General features: G+C 37.9%; 1 protein-coding gene and 1 long non-coding RNA gene across 5 annotated transcripts; one reads left to right on the plus strand and one right to left on the minus strand.

Moving 5' to 3' along the window:
• The first annotated feature begins 350 nt into the window (after positions 1-350).
• Positions 351-8,124, plus strand: zgc:174263. Of its 4 annotated transcripts, none has more exons than XR_015477904.1 (3): positions 351-727; positions 4,017-6,743; positions 7,416-8,124. XR_015477904.1 is itself a non-coding variant. In NM_001114314.2 (3 exon segments), coding segments are annotated over 2 exon segments (1,353 nt in total). In that variant the 5' UTR covers positions 362-588; the 3' UTR covers positions 5,231-6,322; positions 6,546-8,124.
• A 1,157-nt stretch (positions 8,125-9,281) lies between these two features.
• On the minus strand, positions 9,282-11,983 carry LOC110437952 (uncharacterized). The gene is made up of 3 exons (XR_015478081.1): positions 11,946-11,983; positions 10,406-10,889; positions 9,282-10,178 (listed from the first exon to the last, which is right to left on the minus strand). It is a non-coding gene; the product is annotated as an uncharacterized LOC110437952 (long non-coding RNA).
• Positions 11,984-15,022: the final 3,039 nt, after the last annotated feature.

Genomic DNA, 15,022 nt, shown 5'->3' on the forward strand with positions numbered 1-15,022 from the left:
AGTGGATCAGCTGTGGCCCCTCCAGGAATCCAGTTTGAGACCCATGCTTTAGATCACAGGTGTCAAACTCAGTTCCAAAAGGGCCGCAGCTCTGCACAGTTTAGTTCCAACCCTAATTAAACACACCTGATCAAACTAATTGAGTCCTTCAGGCTTGTTTGAAACCTACAGGTAAGTGTGTTGGAGCAGGGTTGGAACTAAACTGTGCAGAGCTGAAGCCCTCCAGGAATTGAGTTTGACACCCCTGCTTTAGATAAACTCTCCTGCAGAGTCTTCATCCACTCCAGTAGGAGGCGCTGATGTAAAACTTTCCCACCATCACTAAAACTCCAGAAGCTGCAGCAGAAGAAGAAACGCAGCACGACTGTTGCCATCTTGTTGTTAGCATTAACCTCCGCACTCTTTATACTCCATAACGGAGATTAATAATCATATATCCCGCGGCTACATCTCAGTAAGGACAGCATTTAATCCACAGAAGGAAGCAGTTCATGAACTGAGGCGAAAAATGCCGCGAATCTCCTAAAAGCGACGGAGACTATTCAGAGAGTCCGCACACAGGCCGAAATCAGTGTGTTTAGTTATTAAATGATGTCTTCAACACACACTGCTGTCAAGACTGAGTTTATAAAAGAGGAGAGCGAAGAAGTGCGGATTCCTGAGCCGTGTGGAGATGAAGAAGAAGAAGCCTCAACCCTGAAGAAGGAAGAGCCGGAGGAACACACAGGTCTGTGGATGATGGAGACACACACACACACACATTACAGCACACACACTATACAATACACACACCACCGCATATTTACCGCCTAATTTAACAAGACTGTCGTTAGCTGGATATTATTGTTACACCAAAAAGGCAAAAACATTGATAAATGAACCCACTTCTCATTTACTAGTCTGTTATGGGCCAGATCATGCCTCTTGAGCCTCCTATCTCCTCCTGATTTGCAGTTTCTGTTTGAATAGTGTAATCTATAAAATATGATTTATTCTATAGTGTGAGTTATTAGGCAACGTGATACAAAGCTACACACATCTTCATTGGAGTGATTACCTGAGGTGTAGTGTTGTCCAGATACTGGAATCTCTAAATTTATTACCAGCAAAATATTGATATTCAGTAGGCTGCTATTTTTTATAACAAGTGTATCAAAATACTACAAAAAGATCTTCATGCTGGAAATATGTTTACTTCAAATGTCTTTAGAGGGAGATTTTGTCAGTTTGAGACACTTTCAACACTATTTGGAGGTGTCCATGTTGCTGAGCAATGTATATTAAACTATGGAAAGACTTGTTCGACCACCTTCACACCAGGGTTGTCGCGATACCATGAAGTCATCTTATCATACTATACCATCTGAATTTTCTCGATACCAAGTAGTATCGTGATACTGTAATTCATAACTCAAATTATTTTAAAAATTGTTAGAAATGCTGTATTTTATGTTGTAATAGGCCTACTTGTATTGAATTCATAATTCTCATATTATTAAAAACATTGCACGTCACTTCACCTGAAATGTATTCATTGTTTTGTTTATTTTGTAGATCACTGACCAACAAAAACACATTAAAATAAAGATACAAACCTTACCAAATGAAATTTGTTACAAATACAGCATTTTTGAGTTTTTCATCTGTTGTTTTTTTCCAGTTTTATCAGGCAACAATCCAAAGTAACTCAAAATGTCACTCCTTTTAAGAGCTTGTCGGGGTTGTTGTGGCTACTAAATCACATTAACAGGAACACAAATGAGCTGATTCAGATGTGTGAAGCGTTAGAAAGCGTGCATTAGGCTACCATAAAAGGTGTGAATTCTACACACTTATGCAACCTTAAAGGGCTCAACACAGACTATTAAAATAAAATGGTCTAGTGTTGCACAAACGTGTGAGCATTTTAGTGACTTTTCCACATACAACATTTTCCATTAATGACAACACTAGGGCTGCACGATTCTGGTGAAAATGTGAATCAGGATTTTTTTTTGCTTAAAGTCAAGATCTCAATTCTTTCTCAAGATTCTGTAGATGTAAATTAAAGGTTAATATGATTAGCCTATTATTATTGTTAATTCTCAAACATATGGTAAAACAACAATACAATATTTGGCCTGTGTGCAGCTCTACTGTTGCTTAAAATGCTAAACTTCGTATTATGGTGGACTTGAACAGACTTTCAATATATCCTGTTTGTTAATTCACAGAAAAATGATGACATCAGAATAATATTCATAATTATAAAACTGAATTATTAAGTTTGAGACATGTTCTTGTCATCTGCCATTGACAACTCTCCTGACCTTGAAAATATAGTGGGCTGAATTTGGATCGTTTATAGGGTTGAATCGAGATCGTGATCTTTTTTCGATTAATCGTGCAGCCCTAGACAACACTAGCATTTACAAACTACAGTGGCTCCGCCAATATTTTGGAGTCAGAGTATCGCAATACTACAATAGTAGCAGTAAACCGTGCAACCTTACTTTACACTAGGGTTGGGTCGATAGATGATGCCATTGTTGATTGCAGATTGCCGATAAACTTCATGATGCTAAGCTGGCATCACCCTCCTCCGCCGGCTGCCGCCATCGCACCAGTAACCCGCTCCCAAATAATACACACTGAGGCCCCGTTTACACTAATACATCTGTTTTAAAATGAGGTTTTAGAACGAAAGTGATCCACATCCACACTGGGCATGGGCCGGAATAAGATTCTGACGGTGTGATAACCTTAAATTTCACAGTATTGTGATAACCGCTCTAAAATATATTCTTTTTAAATGTCTGGGTAAAAAACTATTACTTTTATCCTCTTTGAACACTGTATATTTTATTTTGAGAAACATTTAAAATATTTTGGAGCAGTAAACATGTCAGGCTAAATAACTCAAATTAATTATTGACCTCTGCTGTCTTCATTAGTTTAAAAACAAACATTGATTTATTTACGAAATAAATCATCTTTGAATATCTTTTCTAAAAAAAAAATGTAAGTGAAAAATCGTATGTTTTGCAGAAAACGTTGCCGATATTAAAACCATGGCTTTTCCAAACCGCGGTATACCTTGAAAACGGTTATCGTCCCATGCCTAATTCACACTGACGTTTCAACTAGCGTTTCTGAAAATGTCTCCGTCCACACTATACTGCTGAAAGCGTGAGCACACACACAGTCTATCATGCGCTGCAGCGTACGCGCACGTCTGAGCTCCAGCAGTCAGCGGGTGCTTTGAGCACAGAACCCCAGAGAGCAGTGCACGTCAGACAGTTTATCAAGGATGCAGCGCTGGATGGCGTCTCACTATAGTTGTTAAAGGTGATCTTTAATTAATCTTGTCTCTGTCTAACGACTCTTCGCTCTTTTGAATCTATCAGGTAACGTGTCACAGCGTCAGTACACTGCTTCAGACTTTCACTCTTGTATTTAGTTGTTGGTTGGTTCCTGTTGGCTGTGCACCTTATTTAACAACCAAGTTGGTGGACGCCATTATAACGACACCGATCACCCTGCCTATTCAAGTCCTGTGGGAAAAGTGATTGACAGGTGGTTATGTGTGTGTATTTTATTTATTTGTGATTTGGTTATGGGTAAAACAAAGCCCATGCGGGTCAGGGAGTTGAAACTGTAGGCTGCAAATAATTAATTAGTCATGAACTAAATATTCAAAAATAATTCACTGCCACCTAAGACGACAATGCCATCGTCCAACGCAGTGTTTTACATTAGACATTGTACGATGGCAAATTAAACGACATCGCCCGACCCTACTTTACGCTTTTCTCCTGACCTTGAAAGTATAACTGGCTGAATCGTAGAGATGCTGGATTAGGATCATGTGTAGGCTCAAATTGAGATCGCCATCTTTTTTTTCAATTAATCGTGCAGCGCTACAATACTCCAGTTTTGCGCATCAATCTAATTAGCATCTTCAAAGGTAAACACAGCTCTTAATGCATATTGATCATCACAGCTTGTGGATAAACAATCCAATCTGCTCCTTTCAGAACAAACCGAAGTGAAGGAGGAGCGAGAAGAACAGCATGAGCATGTTTACGACTACGAGCAGCCCCAGTACCTGAGCTGCTCGCTGAACGGTAAAAGCCTGACGCAAAAAAGAGCGGAGCGAGCAGGGTGCGGGTTTTTCTTCACCTGCCTGGAGTGCAAGAGGAGCTTCGAGTCTAAGGAGCACCTGATGGAGCACTTCAGGAACCACACCGGAGAGAGCTGCACCCAAACACAAGTGTTCATGCCTCAGTGCACCACGGAACAAGGAGCGTGTCCGTTACCGTTCACCTGCCACCAGTGTCAGAAGAGCTTCACCTGTAAAGACCATCTGCTGCACCACTACCGCATACACACGGTGGAGAAGCCGTTCCCCTGTGACGAGTGCGGCAAGAGTTTCATACACAAGCAGAGTCTTAAGAACCACCAGAAAGTTCACTCGGGATTGAGGCCGTTTGTGTGCACGCTCTGCGGGAAGAGCTACATCCATAAAGACAATCTCACAGACCACATGCGGATCCACACCGGAGAGAAACCGCACACCTGCAAACTCTGCGGGAAGAGCTTCACGCATAAAGGAAGCCTCCTGCACCACATGAAGATCCACACCGGACTCAAACCCTTCACCTGCAGGCAGTGCGGACGCCACTTCACACACAAGGGAAACCTCAAAATCCACATCCGCATTCACTCCGGGGAGCGGCCGTTCGTGTGCTCGCAGTGCGGGAAGACCTTCATTTACCACGGGAATCTGATGGGCCACTTGAAGAAGCACTCTGGGGAGAAGAAACACCGCTGTGAGGAGTGCGGCAAGAGTTTCGTGGAGGCTCGACACCTGCAGAAGCACATGAAAACACACGCCACGGTGCGTCCCTTTGTGTGTGCGCACTGTGGGAAGGACTTTTTGTGGCCGCACAACTTCAAGGAGCACATGAAGGTCCACACCGGAGAGAAGCCGCACGTGTGTTTGGACTGCGGGAAGCCCTTCACCAGGCAGATCTACCTGAAGCGGCACCAGAGGATCCACTTGGGGGAGAAGCCGTTTAAGTGCGAGCGCTGCGGGCTGTGTTTTACCACCATGGATTCACTGAGGGTGCACGAGCGAGTGCACACTGGCGAGAAACCTTACAAGTGTCCATCCTGCCACAAGAGCTTCGGCAGATTGAGTACGCTGCTGACGCACAAGAAAAAACACTGCCCCATGCTGAGGAAGTGAACGCCAGTAGAGAAGTGCTTTATAAGATCCTGGTGTAGAGAGTGCTGCTCAAAACGTCTTAGAGGGGCAGTTCACACTGAAAGAACATTCACTCACTGTTTTACTCTCCAGTCAAATCTTTCAGACCTTTATGAGTTTCTTTCTTCTGTTGAACACTAGGGATGACAGCTGCAAGACTGACGTTTCGACACAGTGTCGAGATCCCAAAGTGCAAGTTTTTGCAACACTGCACCAAAGCATGATCCGAAATACCCAGGTAACGTGACTTAAGCGGTTTGAAATATCTAGGTTATGTGACTGAAGCAAATCGAAACATTTAGGTCATGTGACTAAAACAATTCGAAACACCCAGGTCACCTCACTAAAGTGATTTGAAAAATTTAGGTAATGCGACTAAATCAATTTAAAACACCAGAGAAACACGACTAAAGCAATTCGAACCACTGTGGTCATGTGACTAAAGCAATTCGACACACCTGGGTCATGCGACTAAATCAATTCAAAACACCTGAGTCACACGACTAAAGCAATTCGACACACCTGTGTCATGCGACTAAAGCAATTCAAACCACTCTGGTCATGTGACGATTTGAAACACTCAGGTGACCTGACAAAAGCAATTCAAAACATCTAGGTCAAGTGACTAAAGCGATTTGAAACACTAAGGTCACACGACTAAATTGTTTAGAAACACTCGGGTCACGTGACTAAAGCATTTTGAAACACTCAGATTACACGGCTTAAGTGATTTGAAACACTGTGGTCACGCAACTAAATTGATTTGAAACATTTAGGTCAGGCTAATAAATCGATTCAAAACACCTGATCATGCAACTAAATTGATTCGAAACACCTGGGTCATGTGACTTAAGCAATTTGAAACATCTAGGTCATGTGACTAAATTGTTAAGAAACACTGGTCATGCGACTAAAGCAATTCCAAACTCTCAGGTAACGCAACTAAATCGATTAGAGACACTCTGGTCATGCAACTAAAGTGATTCAAAATACTTTGGACATGCGACTAAATCGATTCGAAACACTTGATCACATGACAAAAGCGGTTCGAAACACCCAGGTCACGCAACTAAAGTGATTCAAAACACTCGGGTCACACGACTAAAGCGATTTGAAACATCTAGGTCATGTGACTAAATTGTTAAGAAACACTTTGGTCACGCAACTAAAGCAATTCGACACTCTCGGGTAACGCAACTAAAGCGATTCGAAATACTTTGGACATGCGACTAAATCGATTTGAAACACTTGATCACATGACTAAAGTGATTTGAAACATCTAGGTCACGTGACTAAAGTGGTTCGAAACACTCGGGTCATACGACTAAAGCGATTTGAAACACCCAGGTCACGTGACTAAAGCGATTCTACACATTTAGATCATGACTAAAGCAATTCGAAAGACCTTTATGAGATTTTATGCATGCTTTTGACAACTGTTAAGCTTCATTCGCGCAGTTATGTCATTATAAGTGCAAAGATGACAGTTTGAGATGTCTTTTTTTGATGGCAGCATGACATTAGACAACAGAACTTGTCATAAATCTGTCATAAACAAAATGGCCATGAGGCATTATTATTGTGAGTTGACTAATCACATTAGTCATTAAAATGTCAATAATAGTTTTAAAGCAGAATTAATTTTGATTTACTGTAAAATGGATCAGAAATATATTCATCACACAGTTATAATGACCTCATTACAATCATGTTCATAACAGAATAAATGAATCAAACAACTGATATTTGATTCATAAATTCCAAAAAGCACATTTAATTATTTTTCAAATATTTTACCAAAGTTTCCTCCTTGAGATAGTGCACTCAACCGACATACACTGTCTAGGGATTAGTGAGTGAGCAGTTTTGAACACAGCCATTGATCTCTATATTTACTGTCCTACTATGGAAGTCAATGGTTACAGGTTTTCAACATTTTTCAAAACATCTTCATTTGTGTGCAACAGAAGAGAATCTCAAGTTTGTGTGAAAGTGAAGCTAAATAAATGAGTTAATTTAGATCTTTTTAGTGAACTGTCCCTTCATTTATTTTTTATTTTTTGTTATTTTATTTGTTGTAAGGTGATGCATGGGTAAAATGGTAAATACATAAAACATGTCAGACTCGCTGCCGTGGGACACAAACTCAGATGTTGTCTACTGAAAGTCCAGCATCTAATGTGTTTTAATGGGAAACGTTAAAACCAAAATAAGCACCTTAGAAAAAGAGTTTAAAAGAATCAACTGCTGTGACATTTTATATAACAAAATTAATTAAAAATGTTTGTTTCTGGAGTTCAAAATCAACAAATTAACCCCTTCAAGGTCCGATTGGTCCATGCTGTTGATGTAGTATGTGGGTGTGGCTCTGGGGCTCCGCCTCCTCTCTTTTTTTCATTCCTGCAGCAGTCAGTCAGAATCCAGCATCCTATAATATACACAGTGAAGAGATGCTGAATGCTGTAGAAATGTCAAATTTCAGTCAGTTTATGCTGTTGTTCAGCTCACAGAATGCAACATACACTGATATAATCTAATCAATCCAGAGTAAACAGTCTGTCAGTCTTTAGAAACAACATGAGAAAAGAGCTGTAAGAGTGTTGATCTCATGTAATCACTGGCCTGAAATGTCATTGGTTCTCTAATGTTTGATTAATGGCATGGATGAACGAGTCCTTTAGGCAACTCTTACTGAATGGATGAGAATCTGTCTGTGTTCACATGTGTTTATTTTGCATATACTAGTGTGCTTGAATCTCTGTCAAGCACACTCTGCAGAAATGTCTTAATTTAGTTGCTTTATACCCCAGACTGAAGCTGTGTGGTGTATAATGTGTACATGACAAAATGAACATAATAAAAATCCAAATCTCCAAGGCTGTTCAGGGTGTTTAGAATCCTTATGGGGTTTTATGGTTGTTATTATTATTTAATTTTCACAAACTTTCCAAAAAAACTTTTTATTTTTTTATTTAAAATTATTTTCATTTATTTGTTAGAATTTTACTAAGTTTATTGAACAAATACTGCATGTCTGATTTATTTATTTATGTAATTTGGGTATTAAAAATAGACTCCTAGAGTTTTTTTTTTTTTTTTTATCGCATCCAAGGGTATGCACTGATTAAAAAAAAGGTAATTTATGTATTTTTGATTGTATAAAACATTCATTCTGAAGAGGTAAAAATGTAATTTTAATGGATCTCATCTTTGACTTAGTAAACAGGAGCGTGGCCTGTGGCTTTACTAAATACACACTGCAGGTTAAAATGTCCCCAATGTTAATGGTTACAACCTAAATTGGAGATGAGGTCTGAAAATGTATGGAAAGAGTCTAATAAGGGTGTTAAAGGGCATCACATCTTATTGTCTGATTCATGTATACTGTGTCAAATACTGCAGTAGTAGTTGTAGAAAACTACAGTACTGGGTCGTTTGTTTATACTACTGTAGTTGTGTTACCATAGTGACTGTAGAATCACCACAGCAGATCAATTACTATAGTTGTTGTGTTACCATAGCAACTGTACAATCACCACAACAGATTAATTACAATAGTTGTTGTGTTACCATAACGACTGTGGAATCACCACAACAGACTAATTACTATAATTGTCTTGTTACTATAGCAACTAGTTGTTGTGTTATAGCAAAAGTAAAATCACAACAATTTATTCGTACTCTTTACTGTAGTATGGTTCAAAAACACCACACTATATTTCTTTTTTATAAACATTTATTTTGTAATTAAAAAGTACCAAAGTATGCCACTACAGATGTCAGATTTGAACCATTAGACCCAGCACATCAGAGTTGTTTCTAGTTTGTTTTGATTTTAGCTTTTAACATGTCACCAGCAGAAAGCAAATGATTACCTGTAGAAGCCATCACAGTTTCTGTTAAAATCAATATCATTTCTATTATAAGCAATAAAACCATTACTATGTACATTTATTAAGTGGTGCTGTTTCTGAGGGATCTGCTCATTCAATCATTTAATAAATGAAGACACAACAATAACAACACACAAAGTGATAACAGAAATGAGTTTATTTGTCTGAGAAAATTCAAAGTTACTGCATCAGTACAGTATCATCATCATCTTCATCATCATCATCATCATCTTGTTAAACATGGAGAGATGGATATTTTCTTACTGTTAAAGACGAATATAGAAACCACACAACAAAAGAGACAAAACACCGATAGAACATTTAATCAAAATCAACGATCAATAAAAAGTACATCAATGATTCAAACGATCCTTTAAAATAATGAAAATTAACCAAAAAGACTGTTGCATCATCCATCACAGCAAATATCACAGCAAATATCAAACATATTAATTGAAGGATGTTCACAAACTAGAAAGCATTGCAGAAAAATTAATATATACAGATGAAGTCAGAATTATTCGCCCCCCTGTTTATTTTTTCTCCAATTTCTGTTTAACGGAGAGCAGATTTCTCCAGCACATTTACTGAACATCATCTATTTTCATCATAGAACAGTTCCTCCAGCAGTTTATGATGCATTTTGGAAACAGGAGATAGCCCCTGCTCTAATGCGCCACCTGGCTGGAGAAACCCGTTCTCAGAGACGTACTTTAGTCATTATTTGGGTCGCACACATATTCTGAATGCCTTCAGCAGAATTCAAACGAGCCGTTTTAATCTTGATTAACCCAGATTACAGTGAGATTAATCTAGATTAAAAATGTATCTATGCCCACCTATAATTTCAGCACCTTTAGAAATCTGTTTTCTGAGAAAAGTATCTGAGAGTCGTATCACACACTCCATGATTAAACTGCAGGCACCTGAACTACATATGGAGAAGAACATCGAGCAGCTTAATATGTTAATCACTTACCGTTCGGGATCCTCCTGCTCAGCGTCTGCTCAGCTCCTCCAGTTATTCGTCATCATTGCTGAAGACAGAAGCATATTATCAGACACACAAAGAGCATTTATAAAGTTATCTACATGCTAGTCCAGAGTGTTTGTCAGATGTCACTGTAAAACTGTCGGCTTTTTCCTTGAAGTCGCATAAGCAGGAGATAAGGTCTACTTTAAACAATCTCACAGACATATAGAGAAAAGCAAATCCTGTTACAACTATCCCACATTCTCCCCGAAATGAAATAAAGTTGCTCACCTGCAAAAACAACAGCAAAGGAAATCGCAAAGTTTACAGAGGAAACAACAGCAGGATTGACAGCAATCTCCCAAATCGCAGCAATCGTCTTCAGCGGCAGCATCTGCCAAGTCTGCAGCGGTGTCAGCGGTGTCATCAGAGAACTCAAGTTTTGCATGTATTTTATTGTGTTTATCCTTTTTATGACACTTGCATTTGCATTTCGTATGGCAATATTCCATGCAAGTCTCACATCCAGCGTTGCCCATGGCTTGTTCAGGAGCTGTAAGTGGTCTGTTTGAATGGCTGAGCTGGTTTGGAAGTCTTCTCCAATCTCTGGGTTTAACTGGATGACCTGAATGTGATTTGCATGTAAGAGGAACTGAAAATGGCTGTCAACACGTGTCTGCCCAATGATCCCTTCTCCAGAAAATACTTTCCAAGAATTACTGTATGTGTGTCTGCTGAAAAACACAACTAAATCACATTACTGGGCCTCATGCTCCTGTATGAACAGATAAGATTGTCGATATGAGAGGATGAACTGATCATGATTTCACTGTTCAACACAACAGACCCTTGAGATAAGACTGTCTCGAACGCCCCATCACAAAGTGGCATTTATCATCATTTGACAACAGAAACACAACAACAGCTGACCGACAACCACAGCCTCAGATCAAATCAACACCAAATAAAGGACATTAAAGTGCCCTGTCTGGATCTACAGATGAAGTCAGAGTTATTCACCTCCTGTATATTTTCCCCCAGTTTCTGTGTATCAGAGAGCAGATTTCTCCAACACATCTCTAATCATAACAGTGTTAATAACTCATCTCTAATCACTGATTTATTTCCTCTTTGTCATGATGACAGTAAATAATATTAGACTAGATATTCTTCAAGACACTTCTATACAGCTTAAAGTGACATGTAAAGGCTTCACTAGGGTAATTAGGGTAAAGTTAGGGTAATTAGGCAAGTCATTGTATAACAGTGGTTTGTTCTGGAGACTATTAAAAGCAAATCTAGCTAAAAGAGGTTAATAATATTGAGCAATCTGAGCAATATTGAGCAATGAATTTCGACTAGTAACAATTGTAATTAAAGATGTCTCTAACTGAGTTTTTACTAGTCATAATACATTTGGAGATGTCTTTAATTCGTCATATTTAGAGATATCTACAAATATATTTGAAGATATCTCTAATTAATTTACTAATAGTCGAATTACAGTTGTAGATATCTTGAATTGGATTTTTGACTAGTCAAAACTCAGTTAGAGATATCTCTAATTACAATTGTGACTAGTCAAAACTCATTTGGAGATATCTGCAGATATTTTTCAATGGAAGTCAATGGAGGAATATGACTAGTCATAATATATTTGCAGATATCTCCAGTCTGATTTCGTACTAGTACAATTGTAATTGCAGATATCTCTAATTGTCATTCTGACTAGTCTAAATATAATTTGAGATATCTCTAAATATATTTATGGATAGTCAGAACAAAGGTTTAAATGCTAATACGGCTTGCCATATGCACACAGCCTGCTTACCTTAACAGACGACAGAAATGAGGCGTGAGGAGGAACAGGTCTATCAAATGCAGTGGGGAGCCAGAGGGGTGTCCGGGATGGACACCCCTAACATCTGATTGGCCACCCCTGGTGCCACCCCAAACTTTTATTTGCTGCTGGCAGTTATCCAGCTACACAACCACACACGTTTTAGGCACACACAATCTAGGACACACGATTCAGCAAACCATATATAGTAACTCCTAAGCATTATCGCCACCCATTAAATTTCACAAGTATGGTTTCCCATTTCAGTCATCATCATTATTATATCGTAACGATCATTTTAACATCTCTGCAGTTGCTGAACTCAAATGATCTAAATACAAATAATTGGTTAAAGACACTTATGACTTTATCCATGTGTCCACATACACAAAGAAAACATAAGAGACTGTCTAATTGTAGGATTAAGTGTAATAAACTAATTCAATATCTTAATCTTATCATACTTGATTAAAATCACTTTGTTGTAAAATATAAAAAGCAAACAATAATGTGTCACATTAAAATAAATTAGCCAACTATAGTTAATCATTTAAACAATATATATAGTTATAAACTGATTATCTTAACTAATTATCTGATTATAATTATTAGTTTATATATAAACTATCTTTTACTAAACTGTCACAGCTGTTTTATATATATATATATATATATATATATATATATATATATATATATATAAATACTAATCTTTTATGAATTATTAATAGTTAATTTGTTTCTATTGCTAAACTTTGGTTTAAAAACTATTTATTCCCTACAATAAATTACTACAGTATTAAATGTGGGAAATCATTAATTCAAAGGTTATCAGAAAGTCAAGCAAATAAACTAATAAATTGCTTGAGTAAAATATTAATATAGTGTTATACATTTGTTACATGCAAAAAGAGTTTTATTACATATAATGTATTATTGCCTATATTAACTTGCTATTATTTCCTTCATAATTAATTAATTAATCCATTATATAAATTAAACCTGTCCAATTTAGATGGTTCAGCAAGGCCAGCAAACGAGTATCTGCCATATTATTGTCAGATAATAACGACGGATCAGCTATAATGACTGATAAAAACTGAAAACACTGCTCCCCATTCACCTGTCTCGATCACAATATCTGTGAAATCAAGGAAACACTATTGTTTATTGTGTACAATTAACCATATATCAAAATATATCGATGACGATGTTCAAAAAGACGTTTATAACATTAACATCCGTCTTAACATATGTGGTTTGCCTATAGTGTGTGCCAGATTGTGTGTGCCTGAACCGTGTGAGGTTCTGCGGGCCTGCAGCTGGATATTATTGATCTCCTGAAGCTCATTAGCATCTCATTTGTCTAAAGACGTTACTGATTTTTGCCGGCGTGCCCGCCAACGCACAAGCAGGGTTGCCAGATTGGGCGGTTTTGATTTAGATTGTTTTTGCACTTCGGCGGGTTTTGGATAGTTTTTGGGCTGTAATCAGTCAGCTATATCTGGCAACACTGCGCTCAAGCTATTTTTAAATCAAAGACGAGCCGAAGATAAGATCATTGTTTCAAGTAAGACGAATAATACCACATCATAACATAATACTTGAAATATGTTTTATAGTTTAGCATAAGGTTTGTTTGCTTAGGAATCTTTATTATCTGCTGTGTAAGTTAATGAGGCACCGACGACATGAGTTAACTTCATGAGAAAGAGATCAGTTCGCTCTTTACACAGTTAACGCTATACTTAATCTATGCTAGTAATACATGCACATTCCATAAATGCAAGTTATTATGTTTGATTTACACTGCTCAAATATTTTGCTAATATGGGAAAGTGATGTTAGGCTAGCTGTTTGTGAGTGAAATTTATCTGAAATGGATTAGCCACCTCATATACTTTGATTTTATGATGCTGATTTAGATGTGCAGGTATGATAATGGATATTTTTAATTAGGATATACGTGTTTCTAACTGGATCAGATGTAACCAGACTGTACTCTTTTTGCACAGGGACAACTAAACATGAAAAGGAAGGGTGAAATATCAGACTTCTTAATAAAGAAGCACAAACAGGAGGCAGATCAGCATACCCTAGCCTTTGCACTGGATCCCACAGCAGCTCCATACCTGAGACTAGTCAGAGTTATTTTACTAAAGAAAAGTTAAACTCGTTACTAAACTTCTAAACATTTCATTAACTGGAAAACAATTCATGATAAATATAAAAGATCATTCATTATTCAGTTTAGTCCCTTTATTCATCAGGGATCGCCACAGCGGAATGAACCGCCAACTATTCCAGAATATGTTTTACACAGTGGATGCCCTTCCAGCTGCAACCCAGTACTGGGAAACACCCATACACACTCATTCACACACACTTTTTAATGAAGTAAAGCAATAATGTGTGTTGTGTGGTTTTACCTGAGCCCAACTGAACCCACCTCCTCCAGCCTGGCCAGAGTGTGTAATATTTGTATTGAGTAAATGTGTGTACCCTCACTGGCCTCTAGGCATGGGCCGGTAGAAGATTCTGACGGTGTGATGATGACCTGGAATAAAATTATCACGTATTGACGGTATTGTGATTATACTGCTCTAATAGATATTATCTTGAATGTCTGGGCTTCTGCAGGTTTCACCACATCAAATTTAAGACCTTTTCAAGACCTTTATGAGACCATTAGCAACGAAATTTCCCTTGGAAAAACACTAATAATTTTCAGTATTAACCAGTGGGGTTTATTTTCCTTACACCATTACTATTAACATTCAGTTTTTATGCATGAAGCATGGAGAACTGTTGAACAGAAGTTATGGTGAGGATGTAGGGAAGACAGTTAATCCACATTGCTGAACAGTTCATGTGTTCATTTTGTTCAGCTTGTTTTAGATGGATTTGTTGGTTGTGGTCATATCTAGACTCACATCTCCACAGATTTGAGCTCATCATTGATTCAGTTTATTGACGTGTGTAAATGTGTGTACATCTATATTTATTCAGTTTTTACATTAATTACAGTAATATTATTGACTAATGTGTAAATGTTCATCTGATTTATG

Source organism: Danio rerio, chromosome 2 (assembly GCF_052040795.2).
Source record: "Danio rerio strain M-AB ecotype USA chromosome 2, GRCz13ab, whole genome shotgun sequence".
Taxonomy (NCBI): domain Eukaryota; kingdom Metazoa; phylum Chordata; class Actinopteri; order Cypriniformes; family Danionidae; genus Danio; species Danio rerio.